Source organism: Aythya fuligula, chromosome 9 (genome assembly GCF_009819795.1).
Source record: "Aythya fuligula isolate bAytFul2 chromosome 9, bAytFul2.pri, whole genome shotgun sequence".
Taxonomy (NCBI): domain Eukaryota; kingdom Metazoa; phylum Chordata; class Aves; order Anseriformes; family Anatidae; genus Aythya; species Aythya fuligula.
Window position 1 is genome coordinate 13,111,590 of NC_045567.1, and position 13,595 is coordinate 13,125,184.

General features: G+C 39.0%; 1 protein-coding gene across 1 annotated transcript in view; it reads right to left on the reverse strand.

Annotated features, from left to right (window-relative positions):
* The window catches only part of LOC116492325 (glypican-5-like), a 369,081-nt gene that overhangs the window by 95,516 nt on the left and 259,970 nt on the right, over window positions 1-13,595 (reverse strand). Inside the window, exon 8 of the mRNA XM_032192922.1 lies at window positions 2,565-2,715. Within this exon, the coding sequence (XP_032048813.1) occupies window positions 2,565-2,715 (151 nt within the window). The remainder of the gene's footprint in view (window positions 1-2,564; window positions 2,716-13,595) is intronic.

The following is a 13,595-nucleotide window of genomic DNA, read 5'->3' on the forward strand; positions in this document are numbered from 1 at the left end:
AAATAATTGGGGAGATGGGAATATACCCTGTCCAGGGGGGTCTTTTAACAGTTCTGAACTAAAATCTTTTGAAGACGGCAGCCTGGATACTGGTAACACTCCTAGCAAGTGTCAAAGAAAAAGTAAATTTTTTTTTGGAAGGTGGAAAGGAGTAAGTGTTCAGTATGTTTTCAGAAAATATTTAAAACCATTCCAAATCATTTGAAATGCTCAAAGCAGGACTCTGAACACATAAACTGTAAACCTCATTTTCGTATAGGTTTCAAATGAATGACAGAGGCAGTGTATTTTTACTAGATTCTAAATTGAGTATTTTAGAGGTTGATATTTAAATCATTTTCTCTCTTTTCTCTTTTCCATGAACGTGTTGTTAAATACATGACTGCTCTGCCGAAAAGCCTATATTTTGAGAGGGTTTCTCTTCCTTTCTTATTGCTTTTGTTCTACCATGTGACTGCAAGCTACAACATTCACTGATGAGATTGGTGGCACTCTACAGCTACTATTTACGTCTCATCCAAACCTGCTGTAGCCAGTAAGAATATTCCCACTGATTTTATGTAGTTTCAAATCAGAGTTTTACTTCTGATTTAGCTTTAGCTTCAACTGATGTCTCTATTTACTGTGCACTTCAAGCAAGCAAGGAACAGTCAATGCTGTCATGTTCCACTTCCACAAAATAATGGTCAGATGCAATTGTCAGGTTTTAAGTTTAGGAAATACAACACATCCACAGGCTGTACAATTAGAAACACCATCTTACGGACATGCAGCAAGAGGAAATACAACTAATGAGATGTTTGTTTATTTCTTTAACATTCTATTAGAGCAAAGAATCTCTATAATGAGATTATTCCGTTTTATCTCTTAATTGTATCCAGATATGCCAAACATATTTACTGCTAGTGGCTTGTATGCAGTACAATATTTTAAAGCTAATTATGAAACAGCAGTACTACTGTCACACGATAAAATACTTATTTTTACTGTTATGAATCAATACCATTTTCTAAAATTAATTGTAATTACTTTTTAAATTGGAAATAAACCCTGCTAACTCTGAAACAGCTAGTCATATAATTCTTCTAAATCCAGGATGATATCAACATAGAATATTTTATTTAAATAGACTGGAAAAAAAAAAGTAAAAAAAGACGTTATGCAGTTCCTATATTCCTATATTTGCCATTACTAAAGCCAGCTGTAAGTCTAGTCTTGAAAGTTTTCAAGTTTTTATTTTTGAACATCTGAAATCTGCCATTGTGTGTGTAAACATGCATACACATCCTCCCAAAACACTGTATGAATAGTGTAATTGTTCACTGAAGAGTAGGTAGCACCTGGCTTTTGTTTGTATTATGCCATGTAGCAAGGGAAGCATATTACTTATAGTATTTACACTCACAAATCTCCAGGGCCCAAAAGATCTAGTGGTCTTTTAATTGCTTACACATATAATATAACAAACAATGAAAAAATGCTAAGCAAATAATTATAAAATAACATTGTATCAAAGTTCTTCTGTTCAAAATCATGGGTGAGTAGATGGTGAAAATCTCAACTTTATCTGTTAGTCACAATTACTTATTTTTTTAAAAAAATACTGTCTCTGTGTGTTAAGACATCGTGTATCTTGATTATACAGCTCAACAACACAAATCACATTTCAGGTATTTTTAATCTGATAGCAAACTAAAATTAACGCCTTGCAGATATTTCAAACCACATATTTAAGCTCAGTTTTCCTAAAGAAATATTCATAATACAAACAACCAAAGTCCTGAAGTCCCTATCTGAATATGGGATACTTTTTCTGACTCCCATTGTAGTAGTAAAGGACAAGAAAGAGGCACTTGGTCACCTCTACTGAATGCAGCAGCAGTTTAAAACTTAGCTGAGTTCCATCCCATCTTAATGTGCGCTAATGTGTTTTATTCTAGTAAGGACTTAACTACCTATTAAATTGCCAGTATTTTGGTAGAAGTTAAGTTAGATTCCACGCTTGATGACATATCAGTCAAGTAATGAATAAACAACATGAATAAATACTGCAGAATGCGTATCTGGGAATATCAAGAAATGTTATATCAGGATTATCTTTATCCAGCAACCCACTTTTGCAAAAAACAATACATGAGGTATTTTTTCAAGAATACGTACCTTCAGCAAAACTCTGAAGCATCCTTTAGTATCATTATGCAACCAATAAATATTTATGTTAACACTCAACACAGTCTATAAGGACATTAATTTTCTATTTATTTGAAGAGCCTGCATTATCTAGGAAAACTCTTCCAGTATTTCTGTGAGCTAGATTTTCTTGCAGATTATTATTCACTCTAAATTTAAGTCTTTTATCTGCAATGCCAAGTGTTAAATTATGTTGGGTTACTGTCTGGATCGTTCTATTTTAACTGCAGCTCTTCACAGATTAAGATTTGAATCCTTTGAATTCAGTAGGATTTTGACAGTAACTCAAGCAGTGCAAGTCTTAGCTCTGTCCACCTAATTGTGACATTCATGAATTTCTAAGCTCTGTATGTGTCTACAGAAAGAGTATTTACCTGCTGTGTGAATCCTGTCACCGGATCCTTGACAGCCATCCTCATCATCGCAGTCCCCACTTGCCTCCATTTCTTCACTTCTTCCACCCCCGCTGCCAGCATCCCGGGAAGCCCATCTTTCCAGTTTTAATTTTGCCTTCTCAGCATCCAGCTAAAAAGGAAAAAGCAGAAAACCAACAACGGTCAGAATATTTACACAGCTCCTATCTCTGTTGACCAAGCTGGGTTTATAAAGCAACAAGCACTTTCACATAGTCTCCAGAACTGCTCCTCAGGTTGGAGAAGATTTCTAGCAGTGACATCCTTGCATTCGGGAGCTAAAGACGATACCATCAAAATTTCTCCACCACAGATGACCAGTAACACCTAACGTCAAACTTTTCATTGAAAACACCGTATCACCCAGTATCATCACAGGGAGGGCTGGACCTGTAGGCCACAGTCTGGAGATCACTGGTTAATGGTGTTACCAGCTGCCACATCTGAGTACTTTTTTACAATTCAAGACTGCAGTATAACCTGGCTACTGTATTTGCTACTTTTCATTATGGGTTTGGTCAGTTGGAAACCTTGGCCCCTGGATATGATTTTTAAGATGCTCTTATTTAAGATGCCTGCATGAACTGTTAAGTTGTTCATTAAATTTCACTTGAAATCTATGTTTTGAACAGACTACAGAAGAAGAAAGCTATAAATCTGAACGTATCATACTGGGTCACACTTACTGCAACAATGTATTTACTTCCCACACTCATCTTTTTGATCTTTGGACATTTTCTCTCCCTCGGTCACTACAAACAGTTGCCTATTATTAGTGCTATGGGAACAAAGGGATTTTTTATTTCCTTGGTAGTTCTGAAACATGAAAAATACTATTCCATTTACAGTCAGTCTACATCCAACCTACCCAAGAAACAGCAACACCAACACTACTTGGGAAGAAATGAATTGACTGGCTTAATCTAATACATTTTATTACATGGTTTTAGTCAAGGAAGGACAATTCAGAGGATGCCTTGAACCTGTCCCCCACACCTGAGAAGAGCAGCTGTTTGCTGAGCTATGTGGGACCTCTCCTGTTGGCACAATGCCCTTTTTGCACCACACTTCAGCATTTGCTGATGCAAAAGCCAGAACCAAGGTGCTTCACATCCCTTGGTGGAAAGCAGTCTGTGCTTGTGGCAGTACAGAAGATGGAACAGCTTCTGCAGAGGACAACCTCAAGAGCTAGGCTTTCCCTACAGCTCAGCAACAAGGGAATGCCCTAATTTGGACTGGGTTTTTTCACAACCTGGCTAAGCCACCACCACTACTATTAAGTTTCCATTCCCCATGCATCCTTCTCTCATTTTGTGAGCAATTACCAATTCCTTTTCTCCGTCTTTCTGAGATTTACACTGGGGACATTGGCTTTGATTTCAAGTGACTAAAACATCCATTCCAGTATTTTGGATCACTCCCTTCACTTAGCTGAAACTCAACCTCCAAAGTATATGAACACTGTTTTAAACAGCAGCAGCTTGTTTGTCTCCTTCTCAGAGTTACAAAAACCTTGTTTGCATTAGCTCTGCCCATACAGTATGATGAGGTATGATTAAAACCTCTCATTCAGTTACATGAAAATATTTTACCAAATGGAAAGACTTTGTAACGCTTCTCAAAGTTGGTCACATTCTGGAGCCATCCAATAGCCTCCACCACACGTATCTTCCCCCCAAAGTATCGCAGATTCATTTCAGGCTTTGTGATCTGCTTTAGCCTAGAGGACTGTGATTATCCTTGGTGCTGAGTGAAATGTATTTTCAAACGCAGCTTTGAAGATTCAAGCAGTTTTCACACTAAAAAGGAGGTGAGCTGGGAGCTGGGGGAGGAACTGGAGCACAGGGCTAATACCGCCGTGTTAACTAGGTTGAACGAATGACAACAAATGCAGCAATTCCTCCGCAGTGGGAGGCTTTTTGTGGTAGCCTCCTTCTTCTTCTGATGCTGCGAGCTGCCATCCTCCTCACTGGGGCTGACGAAGGCTTGGATCAGCGCAGCAGAGACCCTGTTCTGTGGAGCACCAGACGCCAACTCCTATATGGCAGAACTCCGGGATTTTTCCACCTTTTCACTGCAGGATCTGTTTGCTCATTCTGAAAACAAAAATGACTTCGCACTGCAGTGGCAAGATCTGTAAGTGGGAGGAGAGGGTATGGACTCTAGTGGGGAAGAGCATCAAACACTGTCTAATTGTTACCGCCTGGCTGTTTGTTAAAAACAAGCTGCCTAATGTTGAGCCTCAGTATTCTAAGGCATAAAGGCTGATGTCATGGCAATACAAAACAACATTTTGTTAAACAATTGGAAAAATTTGCCTATGAGGGAGAAAGATAACTCAGTTCTTTCATAGATTTATTGTGTCCTGACCATATTAGAGAAGACTCATTCATTCTTAGTTATAATGCCTCAGAATGAAAAGAAATGGCTAAGTGGTGAACAGAACGGATGCAAAATTTAATAAAGGCTTTTAATGATTGTTTGCCAGTCAAAGCAGAAATGTTTATTGCCTGTTAAGGCAATCATTCTTTTCGAAAATTTGATTTCATTCAGTGTTCATGGCTCAATCCTGACCCCTGCTCAAAACAAGTAAATACTCAAACCAAGTGTGCACCACTCTTGGAAAAAGACCAAGAAACCAGTTTGCTTTGCAACATGGTGCACTGCAAAGTTTTACTGGCTTCTGGGTTCTTCAGGCTTTCGTGACAATGAGATTAAACATAGCCCAGATCTGCATCTCCTGGTCATATTACTCAAACTTTACCCTGCTCTTTCTAGGCTGGCCAGCACAGAGGCGCTGTTACACAGAACCCTTACAGGGAAGCTCAACATTACAACTTAGTTCAAGCTCAGGTGCAGCCTACCTACCTTTTTCCCCTTGTTTTTCTCAACTTTTGACCTGTGGCTACTATTTACCAAGAGCAATGAACCAGTGCCCAACTCTTTGCACACATACTGGTTTATCTGTAATTAAATTCATTCCAGGAGATGAAGTAGTGCCACTGCATTAGTTAGGAATGCTCATCCCTCAGACACCGCCACATGACTTCAGTGAGAGCTGTTTTAGTGCAATATCAAAGCGCATGCTAGTATTTCTCCTTCGTCTTTTCCAAGAATCACAGACACCTTTCTCAAAGGCCTGAGACTGCACTGAAATAGCACACTGCATCAGGATGGTACAGGGTGCTGGAGCTTTAGAAGAAGTGTCACAACAGAAGAACAGCATCTTTTATATTTCTAAAGCTCTGGTAGGTCCAGAAGGTGGGTGTAGGCAGGGCATGTCCCTAATTTTTTGCAACAGATTCGAGGCCTCTTCAGAGACAGCCATGACCTGCCCAAACGTCCCAACAATGCTCCTGGCTGCAGGCACCAACCCCAAAACTCCCGGATTCCCCCCAGAATGCTGGAGAGCAAACAAGTCCTTTCCCCATGCAGAAAGGCAGAGCTCAGAGACTGGAGTCTGTAATGGCATTTATATTATTACAAACTACTCTTAAATAAGCCTAATTTTGCCAGCCTGTACTCTGCCTGCTGATGTATGATGCACTCCAGCCATACGTGGTGGCTCTGCACAGAAGGTCCAGCCCGGGATTGCACTGTCCTGATGCTGAGAATTGGCACATAGCTTAAATAATTGCAGTGGATTTCAAGTCAGGCATTGGTGTTTGTGTCTTTACCTTCAAAAAGCAGAAGGTATTTGCTGCTTGTGATTTCAGAAGATACTGGAATCTTAACAGCTTAAAAATTAAGTCATCAAGTTTTTGCCTCATCTAAAAGACGATACTTTTTACTCATGAAAAGCTTATGTAAATAGCTCAAAAACTGAAAAATGACTCAGATCAGGAATCTTCCCAGCTGCAGCAGGCTTTGGATCAGCTTCATAACCCTCTAAAGGGTTTTTGAGAAACTCTACAGTCTTTCTGTGGAAAGGCTTTAGTATCTGTTTTTGATTCAGCTGAAGGGTAAAAATCCCATATTACTGTTCTGCTCTGAGTCAGACACAGATGACTGTGCTGATGCATTTTACTGATTCCAGCAAAGGTTCCAACCTTAAATTATGTTAAAAAAAACACCAACATTCTGCTGACATCGGTTTTATGGAGAAGAAAGAAATGATATCAGCATGGCTGCTGTCTTCCTCCCCTGTTAGTCCTTGATGAAGTAGCACACAAAGTCCTGGTCACCCAAAGAGTCCTTCAGACTTTATAAAAGATTACGTGCCATGCAACCCCTGAGCTTCCTAATATGAGCCTAATCCTAATTCTCATTCTGGATCTTTGAGCACAGATGTGTTAGAAAATAAATTTGTGGTCATGCTTTTTCCTGAAGGTATGTTCCAGATGAATACTTCCACACATTAATTAAATAATAGCTCTTTAGCTCTGTGAGGGCTATTTGATAAAACTGTCAATTTTAATCAATTTCATTGATGAGTCTATTTTCTGAGAGATCATATCTGCACATGTATCTGAAGGGACTGCTCTAAGCTGTAGGATAATACCAATTTCAGCAGAAAATAGATTTTGAAATTATATTTTGCACCACAGTTTTAAGCTTTTCAGGTCAGCAAACACAGCAATGAAAATGTAAGAGGAAGCATTTTTTGAATGAAGCCACTTAAAAGTTGTGTGCTTGGAATATTCAGAGACAAATCCCATATAATAACTGCTTCCTGAGGAATTTGTTAATTAATTTCCTGTATGACAGATTTTGGTTTGGATGCTTTTCCTCTCCGAAAAGTCATTTTTGAGGTGAAATCTAACTTCCGTTCACTTCTCATGTGAGCACACGTATCTGGACTTGCTGTTGTTCCCAGAGATCAAAAAATGACTTACTATATAATGAGTTCAGAAATTGTAAGATAAGCTTGATCTTTTTTCAAGATAGTTGCAAGTAGCTGTCTTCTGAAAAATACTTTAGTGACATAAAAACGATTTGCAGAGACAAAGCATTTTGCCATCTTCTGCCCAAATAATGCACAAAGCCTGATCTTGAAGAGTAATAAATAAATGACTCAATCCTTCCATTCATTTTTTTCTTCAAAAATACAACTAAAAATCCTTTCTAAACCATTATTAGGTCAGAAATGACTACAACTGAAAAAGACAATGCTCCTTTGTTTTTCATCTATTATATATATTTTTTGTTAGGGACTGACATATTGCTTTAGGCATAAAGCTGCATTTTACTGGTGTCTTGTGACTGAGCAGATGTTCTGTCATTTCACAAAACAATAGCAACATAACAAATTTTAGACATAAATGCCATATCGCTTATTCCAAGAGGGTCCTCTCCTTTGAGATAACATTTATGGTTAATTTTCCTCCACATATGCTCTTAGATCCTTTTAAAAGCATTTGGCGGTTGTTTTTGCTTCGTCTTTTCACATTTATCTAGCTCATATATTACAGTATAAATGAACTTATTTGTCTTCGATCTTCTCAGACATTTTGTTTTTTCTTCCCTTGTCTGCATTTTAGAGAAATCCGAAAGGCCCAGTGCATTATCCCTTCTAGCTTCTTCCGAGAGCAGTACAGTTCAGCAAGGTAGCACCATTCAACTCTTGAATCCCTTTTTTTAGCTGATGAAGACAGACAGCTAACCTTCTGGAGCAACTGACATCACCAAAGGTTTCCTTCTGCTGGATTTATTCAGATCCTTACAATAACCTTTGCATCATACATCTTGCTTTACAAGTTACCTGTACAATATTAGAACAATTTAATTCAACAGCTATGCATAATTTATGCAACATGGTTAAGAACTTATAATGGTTTTTGAATTGTATTCACGTCTCTCCTGACCAGACCTTTTCCAGCTTGGGAATTGGACCAGTACTGGTAGATTCCTTTGTTTTATGTTTTTCCCTTTCCTCTAAGGAGCTTGCATTTATTTACACTAGATTTCTATCTCTTGTCTCTGTCAATGCTCCTGGTATACATATAAACCAACAGTGAAGGCTCTGTTGAAGCACACGGAAACATGCAAAGTGCAAGTCTCAAACTAGGCATGCCCACAAAATGGGGACCAACAGCACCTTTACCTCTTCTGCCCCACAGTATCTCCGCTCTACCTATACATAGCATTCTCCAAGTCCTTTGTTTCCTTTCTGTTTTTTGTTTGTTTGTTTGTTTGTTTGTTTTTACCCTTCTTTTGGTTTCTTCAGCTATCAAACTTCTCATGTCATCTGGAAGTGCTTTCACACATTATATAGCCCTTGTGTAGAATAAACACACCAGGTCTGTCACTAAGCCACAGACCTACTAAGCCACAGACCTCTCCTCTATATTCCAAATCATAGAATCATTAAGGTTGGAAAAGACCTTCAAGATTGTCTGGTCCAACCATCCCCCTACTACCAATGTCACCCATCAAACCATGTCCCTAAGCACCAGGTCCAACCTTTCCTTGAACACCTTTGTTTCTTACATTGCAGCTCCCCAGGAAGCCAGATTTATGATAAATTTGACAAGTTTCTGGTTTCTGCCTCATTCTAGAATTCTTTCCTACAAAATATTTTAATTATTTCACCAGCTTTCCTACTGTGTTTCTAAGTACTTTCAGAACTAGCTGTCCGTCTTTTGGGAAGGTCAGAACTTGCTTTTTGTCTTAAACCACCTTTTTCAAGCCAAGTAACTTATGCAGTTCATGCTTTTATTTGCTTTACCCCCTCCCCCCCCCACTCTTTTCTGAAAGAGCACCTATAACCCTACAATCCTACAATGCATATACCTTCCTATCATTTCTGAGGAAGCGTATTGCAACCATTCCTCTTTATTTTCACATGCAACTTTTTCTAACATTTTTTACAGACATGACTTCTCTACATACTCTTTCCAGTCCTGTGTCCTTGAGGCTCTATATTTGCATAAGTCTTTCTTCACTTGTGATTACCTTTTGTTCTCCTGGTTTATGCAGATTGACTCCTTACCCTCTTCCCCCTCTCTTCCTCACATTTTTATTGCCAGGTAACACATTAGACACTTTAAGACACTTTAGAATCCGTGCTTTCATTTATCTTTGAATACTTTTCATTCCCCATCTGTGTCCTTCCTCTTATCCACCTTCTTCTCACTGACTTCCCGTATAGAAGAAGATTGCAGATTCACACTCCACAACAGAGAAGCTAAAAGCAGTTATTTCTCTTTCAGTTGATTACAAATGTAATAGAAGTATTTCATCAGAAATGGAAGATACCTTTTACAGATTCACCTTCTTATACTGCAGTGTTAGTGCTTCTATTGTAGATATTTATGGGTTTTGTCTTCTAGCTGTTTCCTAGAGGTGAGTGTACTTCTGCAGAGTGCTAGCACCATGATCAGTTCAGTATTCACTGAACAGAAGTATGCAAGCTATGTACGTCCTTATATTTACTGATTACTATGTGAAGAAGCAACAAGAATGCACCCATAGAGTCTTAAAGTTTTTAACAAAAGCTTTATAATACCAGTTTGGGTAAACTATTACCCGAAAGGTATTAAATGTGAATTAAATAAATTGAGCAGAAATAAAGTAAGACTTATTCTAGTTAATGTTTTCACCAAGCACAACAGCTGTTTAAAGAGAATTAATACAATTTGATTTGAATTTACTAAGATGGGTCGAGGAAGTAAGCAGACATCCCTTCCTGATGTTTAATCTTAGTGTTGGGCTGTAACTTCTTGGTATTATGCGACATGACAAAGAAGATCCTGCTCACCTGATGCCTAGTGTGACTGATGCAAATACCTTGGGTTATTCCCTGCCATGGGCATGCATTTCAACTTCAGACAGTTAGTGTAGTCTTTTCCAAAAATAAAATTTGCTTTTAAATTGCAGTATGTGTAGTCTGAAAATAGAGCATATGGCTAAAAACCTGTTGTGTTATATTAAGACTTTCTGCATCTTGTTCAATTAAAAAAAAAAAAAAAGGTAAACAATTGTAATAAAAATGTAAGATAAACATTGCAATTCTTGCTGAACAATATGCAGGAGTTGCATATAGAAAATTCTTTCACCCTTCAAAACAGTTCATTTGTGGGAGAGGGGCTGTTTGACCCAAGAGCTTCAGAGGCAGAGGGCTGCTGAGAATGCCAACAAGGTACTCAGAATGCCAGTGTTGCAAAGTAGTTCTTGCTATGTGGTCCCTTGCAAGAAAATCGTGGGCCACAACATCTCTAGACACAGCTGTGGAGCACAGCATGCATGCACATATTAGTTGGATGACAGTGATACCACCAGTGGGAGCTTCACTGATTTTTTAGAATCATCCTAATAATGCACGAGACCAGAATGTGTGATTCTCTACATGGGCAGGCAGCTGGGAGATGAACACACCGTGTCTCTGCAGTGCTGAGATACTGAGGCACCAGGCCAGATCTAGCAAATGTCATCTCCTGTGCTCTCACAAACGGGCCTGTTCTCTGCTGCTTCTGACACTATTTCTCCACTTTTGGAAAAAAAGAAAAAAATGAACAACAACAACAAAAACAAACAAACAAACAAAAAAGCAAGGGGGTTAACTTTAGAGAAGGACTAAAGAAATGAACAGAAAAAATAGAGAGACTTCTCTGAGTGGCTGACTGGGAGAATATGAGCATTGTCTATAAATATATTTGGCCTTCCCCTTAGATGTGAAGAGACCCCTGAGAATATATCTAGAACAGAAATAAAAAGAGGAGAAACAAGCTTTTTAACTATCAGAGTTAGAAGTTTTGGGAGCAGCCTACCAAGAGAAAGATGGGGACAAAAATCCTCAAGTATTTGCGAGACCTGGCTGAATAAATCTGTGAGTGAGTGATGTTCCCTGTGATGTCAATGAGCTGTATGCAATATTTCAGGAGGTCTCCTCCAGGCTTCCATCCTGTGTCTCTACGCTCTGCTAGTTTCTAATATTAGAAAATTGATTTGTAAAACCAAAATCGCAAACCGGAACCACTCCTATTAGCCATTAGGAGTGTTATTTCCTTGCTTGTCTGATTTCTGCATGGGCAAATTATGTCCACCTATCGAGTTATGTCCATTCTTTCCTCTAGGCTAAGAATGAAGCCTCTTAGCTGTGCCTGAAGTAGAAACGTGGCTCCAAAAAATGTATTAATTATTGCTGGTGCTTAGTGTGGTTTCCAATGTGCTGTTTGACTAGGAGCTCTGACTCATCAGGTTTTAGATGTCTAATAATAATGAAGAAACTTCTGTCTGATCAGACTTGGGAAGTATGAAATGAGAAGTGCCTGTAACCAGGAGGCTGGTTGCACTTCGTCAGTCTTTGAATGGCACCCTTCTGACAAGCTGTGTGTTTTAATGGGCTACGTGAGTAAACAGCGGCTTCTCTAAATCATTTAAGGCACAGAACAAACCTTTCTTCTTGCTTTGTACTCAGGCAGAAATTACTTTTTTTTTTTTTTTTTTTTTCCTTGCAGGAATTTTCATGACATGCTCCAGTGCATGTTAGCTCTGTTTCATGTTCTTGGATTATCATCTGCTTTCAAGCTCTGTGTTGCTGAAGATCATTTTCATAGTATGAGAAGTTTGACATTTCACTGGAAAGTCTTGTGAACAATCAGTCTCTCATTATTCAATGGACCCAGGCTTTGGATTTGATTTTTCATGTTAAAACATGACAGAAGCAGCACATTTCCTCCATACTAAATCCCAGCAACTGAGCATTAAAATAAAATATGAAATAAAAAATGGAAAACATGGTAAGAACATGGATAACAATGACTGTCATTCAAGATGTACTGATGCTGGGAGCTAAATAACCAACTTTTTGTTACATAAACTAACTAGTTTGAATACCACTGCAACCCAAACCTAACTCGAAAAACAATCACACTGTCTCAGTGCCACTGGACTTCTCTGAAATCCTCACCATTGCATTTCTAAATGCACTGTATTATTTAAAAGGTGCCACATATGCACAGAAGAGAGGATCAGAGCCTTTGCTGCTATGAATCAGCAAACTGAATTCAGTGGAGCTGCTCCAATTTATTCCACATGAAGGGCCAGCCCAGACTGTTTCATTTGGGAAAGCAGGGTGCTTTAATGAAACAGACAAACACAGTTCATGCTGCGTGAATCTGACTATAAAAGACTCAATCCAGATGCTGTGCTCCCATGGCTTCATGGCAACATGTGAGGACATATGATTGAGTGTTTTTGCTAAGTCATTTTTACTTAAAAAGGGAAGAAAGAGGGATGTCTGCACGCAGTAGCTGTCACTGAAGCCGATTTTCCTGTGGCTTTCCTTTTCGCTGGTGACTTTCCCACGAAGGCTCTCTGATGTCTCACAATGACTGAGTTCACAGTACAGTCTCTTTACCAGTGAGCCCCTCTCCTCTGCTCAGGGAACTTGCAATCTGTTACATTTGGCTAAAATTGGCTAATGGGTTAAAAACATATGGAAGGAGCAGCAAGCCTGACAGGCAGGGACACACCAGAGCATGCTTATGTAAGTTGTGTTTGTTTATGGAACCAGGTCAAAATGCAATGCACAGGCAAATGAACAACCAGCCTTGGCAGATCACTGGGAACATTCCTGGAGATCTGAGCAGTTGCTTTACCTTTCTCAGCATGGGTTTAAATTCTATTCAGGCCTAGAACAGGCACAGCAAATAGAAAAAGGTCAATGCATCAGTCTTCGTGGGCTATCATCTTCTCCTCTTACTTTCTCAAAAACCACTAACAAGATAATCTGATCACAAAGATCAAAAGCTCTCTCATGGTGCGCTGGGAAAATGATAACCACATTCTGCCTGCAGTGTATATACCTATAATTCAGGGTTGGGAACTGGCCCACATTTACCAGAGATGTAAAGTGGCTTTGAAAGTCTCTCTCTCCATCTCATTCAAACCGTACAAAGGAACTGCTGTTTCCAAGGAGTGGATTGAAAATTTCAGAAGAGGGATCTCGATTTTTGCTATGAGCACCTTACTGCAGAATTCTTTTCAGCAGTTTCAGCACATACATGCAATGCTCATTTGTCCTGTTGTTTTAAACTTGGCACTTGTTAT